The 15,866-nt window shown below is 36.2% G+C and overlaps 1 protein-coding gene across 2 annotated transcripts in view; it reads right to left on the bottom strand.

The window, feature by feature from the left end:
• Positions 1 to 15,866, bottom strand: part of SS18 (SS18 subunit of BAF chromatin remodeling complex) — a 75,689-nt gene that overhangs the window by 31,057 nt on the left and 28,766 nt on the right. For both annotated transcript variants that reach the window (XM_023207758.1, XM_023207759.1), the window contains exons 4-5: positions 11,318 to 11,471; positions 6,342 to 6,563 (exon numbers count right to left, since the gene is read on the bottom strand). In XM_023207758.1, the coding sequence (XP_023063526.1) occupies positions 6,342 to 6,563; positions 11,318 to 11,471 (376 nt within the window). The remainder of the gene's footprint in view (positions 1 to 6,341; positions 6,564 to 11,317; positions 11,472 to 15,866) is intronic.

Here is a 15,866-nt window from a genome sequence, read left to right as displayed (position 1 = left end):
AAGTTTGGATTGGCATCCAACATTTTATCCTTTACACTTTCAAAGTTGTGAAATATTTCCAAGAATTTCTTTAATGTGAAATATTCTGCCAGTCTTGCTTCCTCTGGGACATCTTCATCCTCTACATCACAACTACTTCTCTCATTTGTATCAATGAGTTCTCCTTCATTAAGCACCTGCAGTGCATACCCAGATTCTTTCAAATGGCAGTTACGTCAACATTCCCACAGTCAGCAATTTCTTCAGTAACTCCATTTACACTGAATTTGGATTTCATTTCCAGCATTATCATTTTTCATTTCTTTGTTGCACTTTTATCTATGTTGGCCAAGTCCCTCTTTCAATTATCCAGGTTTGTAAAATCTCATATAGGTTTACTGCTGGGAGCCAAGGAGGCAACACAACAAGCTTTGCTGTATGTGCATAAACTGACAGATGCACAGTGACCAATCACCGACAAAATCTAAAAGTAACATCCATCACTTATCATGACAGGCATCTGTTATTTATGTAGTGATTTGCAGACTGAAGAGAGAGCAGCTAAGAATTCGTACTTTATACAATTACTCTTAGTTAATGTACCATGGTAACTGAAATTCAAATGGTGGTGTTGGAGGAAAAGGTGTTATTTAACTTAACGGTGGTAACTGATATTCATGCGTATCAGAATTGCATACAGCAAGGCCTGCCTGTTTTTCCATAAGATGTCTGTTTCCTCACGCACAGAATGACAGTAATAGCACCTTACCTACTACCTCAAGGATGTGAGAATTAAAGAAGACATGCAAAGCATTTTGATAGTTTTGTTTCTGTTAGTGCATGGCACTAACAGGTACTCACCGAATATTAGCTGTTAGTTTTGATAAGCAATATTCCAAAAAAGAAAAGAAGAAAAGCTCTATGGTAATATACTCATGTTAACTGAAATCAAATCAGTTTCTTTACTAAAAATCTTCTCAGGCCTTTTAATAGTCTAATAAGCATGCTGAACCTTCCAAAGTATTTTACTAGTAATTAGTAAATCTATTAATACCATAACTTAGCAAATGCTGGGTCAAAGTTCTGATATAATTGGGAAAGAATTACATTTTTTCCATGAATATTACCATTTCAGAATCCTATCACTAAAACTATTTTAAAAAGTTAAATTCCAGCCAGACGCGGTGGCTCATGCCTATAATCCCAGCACTTTGGGAGGCAGAGGCGGGCAGATCACAAGGTCAGGAGGTTGAGACCATCCTGGCTAACACGGTGAAACCCCGTCTCTACAAAAAATACAAAAAAAATCAGCCGGGCGTGGTGGCGGGCACCTGTAGTCCTAGCTACCTGGGATGCTGAGGCAGGAGAATGGCATGAACCTGGGAGGCGGAGCTTGCAGTGAATCAACATCATGCCACTGCACCCCAGTCTGGGAAACAGTGCAAGACGCCATCTCAAAAAGCAACAACAACAAAAAGTTAAATTCCTATCTCTTAAAACTAACAAAATGTTTTTACATGTGAAATTCATGTAAGGTAAACAGACTTAATCTATAAACTCCTTCAATAACAAACCACAGAACACATAACATGAATAGGCAATTCATAGAAAACATGCAAACAGTAAATACACATATGAAGTTATGCAACCTCACTAATAATTGAAGAAATTAAGTTTACATTTTTCCCCTACATATTTAGCAAAGAATAGGAAGACTGAGTGTCACTGGGTACGGAGTAAAATAAGCACTTTTATATGCTGCAGGAATGTGAATGTGGCCTCATGCAACCTTTATTGAAAACAATTTGGCGACGTCTCTCAAGTATTTTAAGCATTCATATATTTCAATAATTCTATTTCTAGAATTTACCCTACAAAAATTTTGTACAAGTAATCGAAGACATAGGTACAAAGACATTTGCTCCAGAAGTATTTGTAATAGTAAAAGACTAGAAACATCTATCAAAAGTGAATATGGCTTTGTTGTATTATAATACATCCATATAAAAAATGGTGCCATTTAAAAAATGAGAAAGATCTATATATACGAATAGCAGAAGTACAAGGAAATAAAATACCATGTAAAAATACATATGTAAAAGTAAATGCTAGGCTTATCTCAAGCACCTCCTTTTGGTCTCTTAACAATCCACTGTGTAATAGTAAGAGATAATAAGATAATAATAAGATGAAACAATCTCAGCTGTGATAATATGTACGCTTTGCCCTTCATTCTTACATAACTAATGTGAACAGTTTAGGTAATGAAAGAAAAATAAAAATGTCCTCCTACTTTCACGTCAAGCCTCTGGGTCAGCTAACCAAAGAGTACACTGACAGAAAGCAGTGTTTTAAAGATACCGTCATTTGCAACTTAGCCACGTGAATCAACACTTTCTTAATACTACTAAGGCAACCAGAAATAAATTAGATGCTGTGGCTACAATAAGACAGTAGCTGATAAACCAATCTCAAATGTTTTTGTGTTCACCTTTTTAAAAAAGCCTGATTATCGACAAACTGATTTTGTAAAAATTATGCAAATGATTACCAAGTCAGGATTTTTACATGCATCACTTCATTTAATCTTACTTAGAGAAATTAAGTAATTTAGTCAAAGGTCCCACATACAGTAAGCTACAGGGCCAAGACAAATCCAAATCTAAAGAATTACACACACGGAACTTACAAAACATATTCTTTAACACAAACACTGCAATTTGTAAAATTCTTTACATTTGAATATATAATTAGTAAAATTCTGTTAAATGTGGAAAGCTATAATTACTAATGCCTGATAATGAAAAATACACAGGTATCTGTCCAATATAACATCTTCAGAAATCCTTTCTATACAATTTGCCTTTTCATACACTGAATGTACTTGTTGCTTTATTAAATAAACATTTTTCAGACAAGTGATCATATAACACTTGATTTTTACTGAAGAAATGAAAGACATAAATAAGATTTTGTGTGTCCATCCTCAGGCATTTTTCTAGGCACTTGGGATACAGCAGAGAACAGACACACTTCCTGCTTTTTTAGAGCTTGTTGAATTCTAGTGAAGCTTATGCTCTATATGCAAATAAGTTTATGCAGGAAGATGGTGGTTTACTCTGAACACTGGAGTTACTCTTTTTGTTTCTTTTAGAGACAGGATCTTACTCTGTCACCCAAGCTGGAATGCAGTGACACCACCAAACTCACTACAGCATCGAAGTCCTGTGCTCAAGTGAACCTCCCACCTCCTGAGTAGCTGGGACTGCAGGCACAAGCTACCATGCTCAGCTAATTTTTATATTTCTTTTTGTAGAAAATGCGAGTCTAGCCATCTTGCCCAGGCTGGTTTTCAACTCCTAGGGTCAAGTGATCCTCCCATTTCAGCCTCCCAAAGTGTTGAGGTTACAAGCAAGAGCGTCAACGCCCAGCCAGGTCTTTCTCTTAAGGTTCAAAGTGATAAATCAATAAATTTTATCTGGATAACAGTGAAAATAACATGAGAAAGTATATGTTGGATTGACTATTATATTTAAGCAACATTTTGCCAGCAGTTTAAGAAACAAATTAACGGCCGGGCGCGGTGGCTCAAGCCTGTAATCCCAGCACTTTGGGAGGCCGAGACGGGCGGATCACGAGGTCAGGAGATCGAGACCATCCTGGCTAACACTGTGAAACCCCGTCTCTACTAAAAAATACAAAAAAAAAAAACTAGCCGGGCGAGGTGGCGGGCGCCTGTAGTCCCAGCTACTCCGGAGGCTGAGGCAGGAGAATGGCGAAAATCCGGGAGGCGGAGCTTGCAGTGAGCTGAGATCTGGCCACTGCACTCCAGCCCGGGCGACAGAGCAAGACTCCGTCTCAAAAAAAAAAAAAAAAAGAAACAAATTAACATAAAAATTGGGCCCAGCACGGGGGCTTACGCCTGTAATCCCAACACTTTGGAAGGCTGAGGTGGATGGATGGCTTAAGGTCAGGAGATCGATATCAACCTGGCCAACATGTCTCTACTAAAATACAAAAATTAGCTGGGCGTGGTGGCAGGCGCCTGTCATCCCAGCCCCTAGGGAGGCTGAGGCAGGAGAACTGCTTGAACCCAGGAGGCGGAAGCTGCAGTGAGCCAAGATCACACCTCTGCACTTCAGCCTGGGTGACAAAAAGTGAGACCTCATCTCAAAAAAAAAAAAATTGTGCTCAATTGTTCACCTGGAAGCAATGGACCCTCTAAGACAGGACAGAGAAAAACATTTTACAATAATACTAGCTTAGTTGCTGAATTAAAACAAATAAAAATAAATAATAAATAGAAAAACTTTTAACGTAAAATATACAGCTTATTTTTATAAAAACTAAGAAAATGTTTTATAATGAAATGAATATTAAAACTTCATTAATAAAACTCTTCGATCAACCTCTAGCATCTAGTAAAAAAAATCATTAATAAAACTCACCATAAATTTATTAAAAGGTAACATATAATTAAAATGCTTGTATAAGAAACTCATATGATTAAAAAAGTAGATGTTGCCAGAACACTGTATAACTTTCTTTTCTGGTAACTGTAATTTTGTGTTCTTTTGATTCTGAAATATCAAAATTTAAATGAAGTTTTTTACTTGTCCTAAAGAGATTTTTAAAACAATAAAAATTTCCTCAATGATTTTCACTGTATTTTCTTTTTGAAAATTGTCTTTAATCTCTTCAGATCTCTACCTGGTCATTTCTGTACAGTCTATTTTCTATTAAGAAATTCATAAACTGACCAGGTGCAGTGGCTCATGCCTGTAATCCCAGGACTTTGGGAGGCCAAGGCAGGCGGTCACTTAAGCCCAGACATTCAAGACCACCCTGGGCAGCAACCAAGACATTGTTTCTACTATTTTAACAAAATACAAAAAATAAAAATAAAAAAGAAATGTATAAACTATGAGAACAAGGCAAAAAGTGATATACAATACTTTGTATTGTATAAGTGTATACAATACAATATAACTATTGTACTATAGTAAAAGGAAGACCTACACATACTTACAAAATACGACATTTTAAAAAATAAAAGTTGGTCCCTAAGAACAAAAAATTTCTATAAACACCTCCATACTTTTCTCCAAAAAGTCAATATGCACATTGCTGTATGCATTATTTTTTCTTCTTCAAATCTTATTATGTCATATCAAACCATGCTGCAGCAACATCCATTTATTGTGCACACCATACCTTTCTTAACTATAGGTTTCTAAGAAGTGCACCATCATTAATGGAGTTGCTGTCAGAAACATCAATTTTCCTGTTCTCTCTCCTGGTAACCAAACTGTATAGAGAAACACATGAACTCCCTTCTGATCTAGCACTGACTGGATCTTGCTGTTGTTTGGACTTTTAATTGACCTAATAAAAACAAAAAAAAAATAATTCCAGCATAGGCATTAAGTAAATTCGGGGGAAAAAAACGTAGCCAAGTCCCGGTTTTGTGAAGCTAAAATGATTGGCAGTTTTTTCCATTATCTCCTTTTGTTTTCAGTATATCTCATGAAAATTATTTTTTTAAATCTGTATTATTTTAAAATTATATTTCATCATAAGGAATTATCAACAGATTAACATTAACTTCTTTTATCTGGGTACATTTTAGTGCTGTTTATTTTATAATCAAAATCTAGAAAATTTTATTCCAAATACATTAAATCCTATCTTACAGTCTTAACTTCACTACATTTTGTAACTGAAATCGCGTTAAGCTGGAAATATGCCAAATATTTTAACAAACAATTAGCAGAGCAGAGCGCCACTTACTGGCTTTTAGTTATTATTCACAGAATACTTAAAAGAGAAACATGGTACAATTTCATTCTGAGATTGGTAAAAAACTTTAATGGACTTACACCACTCTAAGATGAGTATAGCAGCACTTCCACTGAACATTCTAATGGCAAATTATTTTAGAATTACCTTTTAATGCTGAAACACACCATCAGAAAATATCCATGTAAATCAAGGGAAATTCATATAAATTAATACATCCTTAATAAGTAAAACGAACTATAGAGCAGGTGTTTATTTTCTCAACTTTCTAGCTCTAAACCAAATGCTTGGTTCGTCATTGATTGGCTTCAAAAAAACAATTCTCAACAATAAAGAACCTCAAACAAACTGTCCAAAAGACACAAAAATAAATAAGCTTAAACAGTCAAATTGAGCAAAGAGATTTAAACTAGCTTCAAACGCAACACTTCCTTTTTATAGGCATGACTGTCACTCACTCTAAACTTAAATTTTTATGAACCAGCTAAGAACCTGACAACAATCATTTTACTTTCAAAGGCTAATAGAGCACACTAGTCAAGAAGGACGTAAAGCTTAGTTACCTTGGTTTGGCTGTATATTCATATTTGGTCTGGGACCATAGTTTCCCATTGGCTGCCCTTGACTCATTGTCATCTGATTCTGTACTGGCATGCTCTGTGATGATGGCACAGAATGGTTGTAACCTCCCATGGATCCATGGCTACTTGAAGGCATATTCATGGAACTGTTTGTCATATTGAGTTGATTGGGTCCAGGTCCCTGCATAGGCATATGGTTAGGCCCTTTGAAGAAAAATGATCAGAAGCAAAATATAAAAGTTAAACAGATGGTCCATACAAAAGTACCTGGAAAGAATATATTTTTTGCATTATTATAGTAATACCAAACAATAATTAATCGATAGCAAAGTAAATGGTTTATAGGAAAGACAGCAAATACTGTGAGGTAGTTATTTCCATTTTGCAGATTAAGAAATTGATGCTTTTGAAAAGTCAGGAGCACTCTGAAAAAGAAGGGAGGACTAGCTTCTTTATAAAAGAGCAAAACATATCATAAGGTTGGAGTAATTAACTGTGAACATAAATGAATAGACTAACAGATCGATTGACTAGAACAGAATCTAACAATAGACCCAAATACACAGCTGAGTAAATAATCACAATAATATTAAGTATTGGTGAGCAACAGAAAACTAATTCAGTAAATGGTATTGTGACAACTGGGGAGCCATCTGGAAAAAACGAGTTGGATCACTATCTCCTCTCTTCCACGAACTAATTCTAGATGAACAGAAAACTTAAACATTTAAAAAGAAGAAACCATGAAAGAATTTCAAAAAGGAGAATTTTAAAAATAATAATGGAAGTACCCTCTTAAGTATGGCAGAAAACTCAGAGCCATAAAACATTGATAAATTAGACTATATAAAATTTAAAAATTCACACGTCACAAAAAACTCAAAAATAATAAAAAGGCCAATAAGAAAATATTATTTATAGATATATCACAGACCAAATTAATTATTTAACATATGAAGTAAGTAAAAGATCACCACCAATAAAAGTATGGGCAAATGACATAATGAGGGAACGACTCGTTCACACAAAAACTACAAAAAGGTTCACCAACATTAAAGGATTGATTGCTTCACTTAAAATAAGAAGGCAAATTAAAACTATGAGACCAAACTCTCACCTTTCAGATTCTCAAAAATCACAAGTTTGATCTACCTATATTATGAATAAAGAAGCACTTTCATCCATTGTTGAAGGAATATAAATCTTACTTATATTTCATGGGGAATCAAGCTTGTGGAATCAAGGGTGGGATCAAGCTTGAGGAAATTTGTGATGACAAATAATTCAAATAAAGTAGTTGTCTCTCAATATCTGTGGGAGATTGGTTCCAGAACCACCCACAGATTTCAAAATTCATAAATGCTCATGTCCCTGACATAACATGACGCAGTAATTCCACATAGCCTATGGACATCCTCTCATATACTTTAAATCATCTCTACATTACATCTACTACATAACACAATGTAAACGCTACGTACATAGTTGCTATACTGTATTGTTTAGGGAACAGTGACAAGAAAAAAAGTATGTACATGTTTAGTACAGTTGCAATTTGTTTTTCCAAGCATTTTCAATCCACTGTTGGTTAAATCCATGAATGTGAAATTCATAAATGCAGAACTGATGGATATTACTATTTTTACACAAAGCAATTTGGCACTAACTGTCAAATTTTAAAATACATATACCTTTAACCCAGCAATTTCAGTTCCACAAATTTATGCTATAGATACACAAATTTTTGTGAGCATGTGTACTGACACACACACAATACATATATATGTGCATATACATTTTTACAGGCAAATTCATGGCAGTATAATTCATAATAATAAAAGACTAAAAGCCTATATTTCCATCCCAAATGTTCGAATAAATTAAACTTGTAAAACAGAACATGATACAGAGACCAAAAGAATAAGGCATCTATTTACATATGTAATAAAATAACGGTCTCCAAGATATATCTTTGAGAAAGAAAAGATACATAATACTATTTAATGAGTGCTATCATTTGTACTTTTTAAAAAAAAAAATAAGAAAAAAGGAAATATACATGCATTATTATTATATAGAGAAAATATCTCCTTTTTTTTTTTCTTTTTTGAGACAGAGTCTCGCTCTTGTTGCCCAGGCTGGATAGCAATGGCGCGATCTTGGTTTACTGCAACCTCCACCTCCCGGGTTTAAGCGATTCTCCTGCCTCAGTCTCCCAAGTAGCTGGGATTACAAGTGTGCGCCACCACACCAGTTAATTTTGTATTTTTAGTAGAGACGGGGTTTAACCACGTTGATCAGGCTGGTCTTGAACTCCTGACCTCAAGTGATCCACCCGCCTCAGCCTCCCAAAGCGCTGGGATTACAGGCGTGAGCCACCCCACCATGCCCGGTGAGAGAAGATCTCTTGAAGGACAATTAGAAACCAATGCCTCTCTAGAACTATCTGGAGAGGTGGCGACTAGGCATCCTTTGGTACCCTTTGATTCTGGTCCCATAGGCATATGTTACCCAGTTTTTAAAAAATCTATTAATTTTTTTAGGCTGGGCTCAGTGGCTCATGCCTGCAATCCCAGCACTTTGGGAGGCCGAAGTGGGTGGATCACCTGAGGTCAGGAATTTGAGACCAGCCTGGCCAACATGGTGAAACTCTATCTCTATTAAAAATACAAAAGTTAGTCAGGTGTGGTGTTGTGCACCTGTAATCCCAGGTACTCGGGAGGCTGAGGCAGGAGAATTGCTTGAACCCAGGAGGCAGAGGTTGCAGTGAGCCAAGATTGCACCACTGAACCCCAACCTAGGTGAGAAGACCAAAACTCTGTCTCAAAAAGAAAAAAAAAAATTAATTTTTTTAAAAAGGGAACCTGAGACCGAGTAGCTATCTGACCAAGATCAATGAGCACGTAAGTAGCTCTAAAACTGAGTCTACATAATGAAATATAAATTAAAAACAAAACTGAAATAGGAAACAAGCCAAGATGCAAATGTGTGTGCATAAAAAGTTGGCTAAATGCTATAAGGAACAAATAAAGAAAACGTAAGTTACTGGCCTTCCAATTTCTCCTGTGCTTAACTGTAACTCCGTAACTATCGTTAGCAGAAATTATTGTTAGCAGAAATTGTTTTTTTTTTTTTTTGATGGAGTCTCACTCTGTCGCCAGGCTAGGGTGCAGTGGCATGATTTCAGCTCACTGCAACCTCTGCCTCCTGGGTTCAAGTGATTCTCCTGCCTCAGCCTCCTGAGTAGCTGGAATTACAGACGCCCAACATCAAGCCCAGCTAATTTTTTGTATTTTCAGTAGAGATGGGGTTTCATCATGTTAGCAGGATGGTCTCGATCTCTTGACCTTGCGATCCGCCCACCTCAGCCTCCCAAAGTGCTGGGATTACAGGCATGAGCCACTGCGCCTGGCCTGGAGAAATTCTTAACTATTGTTTTGGAAGCTCTACAGTATTCTGAACAACCTAGGTCATAAGTGGTTGATAATAACTAGCTTATAAAAGAATGTAACTACTTCAGAAGGCCTTACACAAAACCAAAATGTCATGTTAACCATAATTGTACTGCTGTTCAAATGCTTCTTTGGCCTTAGGCTTCAATGTTACATAGAGAATTTAAGTCAAAATCCTAATTCAAGGTACCATCATAAAAAGTCACAAAACTCCTAACTAGCTAACCTGCACTATCACTACCTTCCCAGTTCTAAAAACAGTGTGTGCTGGTGAACTAAATGTTGACTTGGCAAGAAGTTTTCTCTTGACTACAATATGACTACAAACTGAAAAGTAGTGATGTCTTTATTCCTACCTCCATACTGGATGTGTGCCATCAATGTTGCAAGCCTTAGCAGGAAATAGGAGACCGCTACTGAAACACCACTGCCCTCCTATATGATCAGTCACACCTCAATCTTCTATAAGCCAGGCTACCTTGCCTCTTTTGCTGTGTGCTCACTTTTGTTTCTTTACTGCACCCATCATCTTTGGCCACCAATGCTATCAATCAATACAATCGGCTACAGAAATTAGAATCCTAAAGATGCTAATTACTAATTTTAATAATTGGTCTGTTATTTTATTTCCATTACTGCTAGCTGTCTAATGCCTTCTTTTTATCAATGAAAATAACTTTTGTCTTAGAAAGTAAAAATATTCTGATACCTAATATACATAATATTCTACCAAAAATTATGGCTATGGGTTGATGCTACTATTACAAAAACGAAATAGTGTAAAGATACTTTTCTGATTAAAATTTCAAACCAGCAAAAGGTAACTAAATCAGCATCCAATGTCTTAAAGCATATCAACCTAGTGACCCTAAACTTAAAATTGACAAACAGAAAAGAGAATGGCTCAGTGTATAAATAATGTAAGAAAGTTTATATTATTTTTCAGCCTTTAATTTTTGCTTTAAAATCCATTCCCATATTTATGTTATGCTATAAACATATGTATTAAAAAATATAGATTCAGTTTCAATAATATCAATGAGGAAATACTAAATACACCAGCACTTCAGAGACTGTTTTGTTCTTTCTCCGTGTTTTTCCCAGTGATACTGCTTCTGAGATCAATCAATATTTAAGTAAATAAAAACTCAGGGAAATGTTATATTATCTTTTTTTAACAGACTTTAATTCTTAAGCCATGGTGCAATGCCTTTTTTTTCCAAAAAGCTTCTAAAGCCAACTGTATTGCAGTTTCAGACAGACTAAATTTAGCCAGTTCTGTTCATCAGAGGAATGCTGTGTGTCAGCTACATCAAAGCCCAAGGGCAGCCTGATAAACACTGAATACAGGTCACGTAGCTCTGTAGCTAACAAACTCTAAGAGAGCTTGTACTCGGGGGCATTCAAAGCAGTTTTGTCATCAACAATCTAGTATCCCTTGAGCCCCCATGTCGTTTCAGTTGCTAAGCAACTCTGGTGTTAATGTCTTAGAGGAGAAAAACTTACCAGGCATCTGGCCGTTCATCTGGTTCTGCATGTGTGGTGCAGGAGGACCCCCACCTACCATTCCATCTGAAGGCATGTTGTGAGAGCGTGGAGCGGGGGGAGGGCCGCTCTGATTCATCCCTCCAGGACCCATAGGCATATTCTGTGTGGGTGGCTGAAAGAAGACAGTTTAGTAAAACAAGAGAAACAGACTAATACATTAAAGACGCATAGAGTAAAAGAGTTGCTTATGTTACTAAATTGCATAAGAACAAAAACACAAATGCATTTCAAATTCTTCTAATGCATTTTCATGATGAACATAGTTAATAACCCCCAAAACTTTAAAGCATATTTACTTTAAAAAAATCTCAATAGTGAAAATTAAAATGTTAACATTCCATACAAAAAATTCTCATATATTAAGCATTTCTAATGTGTCCATTGTTATTATCTAAATCACGTGAAAAAAATAAGATAAGTGTCCTTTCATTATTGATGTATTGGATATATTTATTGTTAATGATGGATTTTACCTAAAAATGTACAGTAACAAAAAATGATGAAAGGACTCTAAGTCCCAAAATGTGCCATATTTTACACTATTTCGGGGTGGAGGATAGTGGTAGCAGAGGAATGTTTTAAAACATGAAGACAACAGTTCAACATTTTTGTGCCGACTCGTGCTATAGATTGGAAACATTACTGATGGCCTCCAAGGGTACAGAGACAGCTGCCTCAAAAGGATGCCCTTGGCAAATTTCCCAATGCAATTTTGAAGAAAACCACTAACTAACCTTCAGAGATCACAAAAGGGCAAAAGGAAAAACATAGATATTAGGTAGTCTGCCACAACTGGGTCCCTTCTTAGGGATATTTTGGTGGAAAAAGCAAATGGTTAGTTTCTTTCCAAACCCCCATTTTTAATACTGTAGGAGGAGAGGGACGCATTATTCTTTAGGAATCTATTTCTGGCTTCTTTCTGTACTTCGATATTCTAAATGTAATGACCATTCCTGTAACATCAGTTGTTCTCTTCCTCCTACATTTAAAAATGGGCAGTTACTGTACACCTTTCCATTTTATGAACACAATTCTCTTTGGCACACTTAATAGACATACATTGTTCTTTGGCCAGCACATTAAATACTCAAACCTCCAAACAGTTAATAATCACTAACATTTACAGAAATAAACAAGTCTACTCTAATAGCACACATTTCAAAATCAGAATTTTAATTTCTTCACTACTAAATCCAGATGAATGCTCTTTATTATTTTCTCTTAAATTCTCATATTATTTCTCCAACTTGTATTCTTTAAACACTTGATAACCTTGTTCAGTTTTCACCAAAAAAAGAAAAAAAAAACCAAACACCAATTTGAGTCACATTATCTTACTTTTAATCATGCTTATTTATCATCCTTCAAACCTGGCTACCTTAACCTTCTTCTGTCTGAAAACAGAAATCCTTCTTCCCATATTCTTGTCCAATTTTTCTTTTAAAAATTCATGTTCTTATTCTTAATAGTGAGGTCATTTTCTTGTGATTCAACTAATAAAACATCATTACTGTTGCCACCATGCTAGAATAACTTGTATCAAACTAACCCTCTGCTAAATAAAACTCATAAAATCTAGACAAAAAGTAAAAACTGAAGGCACTAAAGAGTGACTTATATAAAGAGGAACAGAAGGGGCTACAACTCTTGAAAGAACGGAAGCATATACGACCAGCTCCACAATTATCTTGGCTTTTTCCTTGAGTTTGCTGAGTAACAGGGAAATGGAGCTCAAGTAGAAAGTGCAGTCCAATCGGACTAAGGAAAAAAAGAATCAGAATTTTGACTATCAAAGAGATGGAAACTAAAGAATAAATTTCCAGAGAAAAAGGACCACAAGAGGGGAAACATTCAAGAAAACTAGTTGAAATTGTAGGTAGGAGGCTAAAGAGCTCAGCAGAGATTCCAGCTGCTGCTCACTGCTATGGAGACAAAGACTGGAATGTAGGCCCCACCAAGTTAGAGGAGCCTTCATAAATAACTCCAGCTCTCTGTTGAGACTACCAAAGGGCCAGCTACTCCTTAATTGAAATAGGTCAGCCCTAAAAAGTCTTATAACCAACCTTTAATAGATTCAAGGTGACCTCTTAATACCTCACATACCAAAGGAAAACTTAATTCTCTTTGGAGCACAGTAACACAAACTAGAGCTTCTATAATTGTTCAACCATAATGTCTAACACTTTTAAAAACTGCAAGGCTTTCTAAAAAACAAAAATAAATGACCAACACCCACTATGACAGCTGCAATAACATAAAAATTAAAAGTCCAGAAAAATAACAAGTGTTGTCAAGAATGTATAGAAATTGCAACTCTCATATATGCTGGTAGAAATGTAAAAGCGTACAGTCACTGTGGAAAAGAGTTTCACAGTTCCTCAAGAACTTAAAGAGTTCCCGTATGATCTAGCAACTCCATTCCTGGTACATACTAAAAAGTATTGAAAACACACACTCATGCAAAATTTCTACACAAACGTTCACAGTGGCATTACTCATAACAGTCAAAAACTGGAAAAACCTCAAATGTCCACCTACTGATGAATGGATAACAAAATGTGGCATATGAATACAATGGAATATTATTCAGCCACAAAGAAGAAACACTTACACATGCCACAACATGGATGAACCTTGAAAACACTATGCCAAGTGAAAGAAGATGGACACATAAGGCCACATAAATTTTATGACTCTATTTATAAGAAATGTCTAGACTAGGCAAATTCACAAAGACAAAGTAGATTTGCTGTTGCCAGGGGATGGGCAGAGGGGGAGAACTGAGATTGACTGCCAACAGTTTTCACTTTATTAGGGTAGTGAAAATATTCTGAAATTAGATAGTTACAATGCTTACATAATTGTGAATATACTAAAAACCACTGAATTGTGTACTTTAAAATGGTTAAAATGGTAAATTTTATATAAACTGTACCTCAATTAAAAACAAGAATAGACACCCAAGAGAAATAACAGAAAATTTAAAAAGACACCTAAGTCATTCAGATTTTGGAGTTCCAGGACAGACGTGGTGGCTCACGCCTGTAATCCTAGCACTCTGGGAGGCCAAGGCGGGCAGATCACTTGAAGCCAGAAGCTCAAGACCTGCCTGGCCAACATGGTGAAACTCTGTCTCTACTAAAATACAAAAACAAAAACAAAAAAATCAGTCAGGCGTAGTGGCACATGCCTGTAGTCCCTGCTACTTGGGAGGCTGAGAAATGAGAATCGTTTGCACCTGGGAGTTGGAGGTTGCAGTGAGCTGAGATCACACCACCGCACTCCAGCCTAGGAGACAGAGCAAAATTTTGCCTCAAAAAAAAAAAAAAAAAAAAAATTATGGAGTTACCAAAGACTTGAAATAACTGTGATTGGTATGTTCAAGAAATAAGTCAGGCCAGGCATGGTGGCCCACGCCCGTAATCCCAGCACTTTGGGAGGGCGAGGTGGGCGGATCATGAGGAGGGCAAGGTGGGCGGATCACGAGGTCAGGAGATCAAAACCATCCTGGCTAACTAACATGGTGAAATCCTGTCTCTACTAAAAATAAAAGAAATTAGCCAGACATGGTGGCATGTGCCTGTAGTCCCAGCTACTCGGGAGGCTGAGGCAGGAAAACTACCGGAACCTGGGAGGCAAAGGTTGCAGTGAGCCAAGATTGCGACACAGCACTCCAGCCTGGGCCACAGAGCGAGACTGTGTTTCAATAAACAAACAAACAAGCAAACAAACACACACAGGACAGATGGAGAATTTCAGCAAAATCCTGTAATTCTATAAGAAAGTCAAATGACAATTCCAGAACACGAAAATATAATCACTGAAATTAAGAAATCATTAGGTTAGAAACAGCAAAACAGAGATTTAATGAAGAAATGAATTGAATCTAGATATATCAAAGTATTAAAAACTAAAGTCAGAAAAAATCTTAAAAGCAGTCAGTGAAAATAAGACATATCATCTGGAAGGGAACAGCAATAAAACTAACAACTCATTTTTCATCAGAAATAGTAGAAATTGAAGATAACAAAATGACATCTGTAAAGTGCTAAGACAAAAAAAGAAAACAAGACAACCAACCAACCAGCCCGGAATTCCACACTAAGAAAAAAATATCTTCTAACATCAAGATGAAATAAAAATAAGTTTAGATGAACAAAAGTTAAGAAAACACTTGTTATAAGAGAACAAAATATATCAAGCTAAAAGAAAATGGCCCCACACGGAAGTACAGAACTAGAGGAGTTAGTTAAGAGGAATGGAAAAGTAAGTATATATGGATAAATATATATTAATATTAACATTTAAAATAACAATAATGATGACTCTATTGGTTTAAACAAATGTAGAAAAATAAAGTATAGGACAAGACACACAAAAGACTAAGCTAGGCCAGGCGAGGTGGGTCATGCCTATAATCCCAGCCCTTTGGAAGGCCGAGGCGGGGGAATCCCTTGAGGCCAGGAGATGGAGACCAGCCTGGCCAACATGATGAAACCCAATCTCT

The sequence above is a fragment of the Piliocolobus tephrosceles genome, chromosome 18, assembly GCF_002776525.5.
Source record: "Piliocolobus tephrosceles isolate RC106 chromosome 18, ASM277652v3, whole genome shotgun sequence".
In the NCBI taxonomy this organism is placed as follows: domain Eukaryota; kingdom Metazoa; phylum Chordata; class Mammalia; order Primates; family Cercopithecidae; genus Piliocolobus; species Piliocolobus tephrosceles.
Note: the sequence above shows the minus strand (reverse complement) of the source record. Positions and strands in the feature narration are given on the sequence as shown.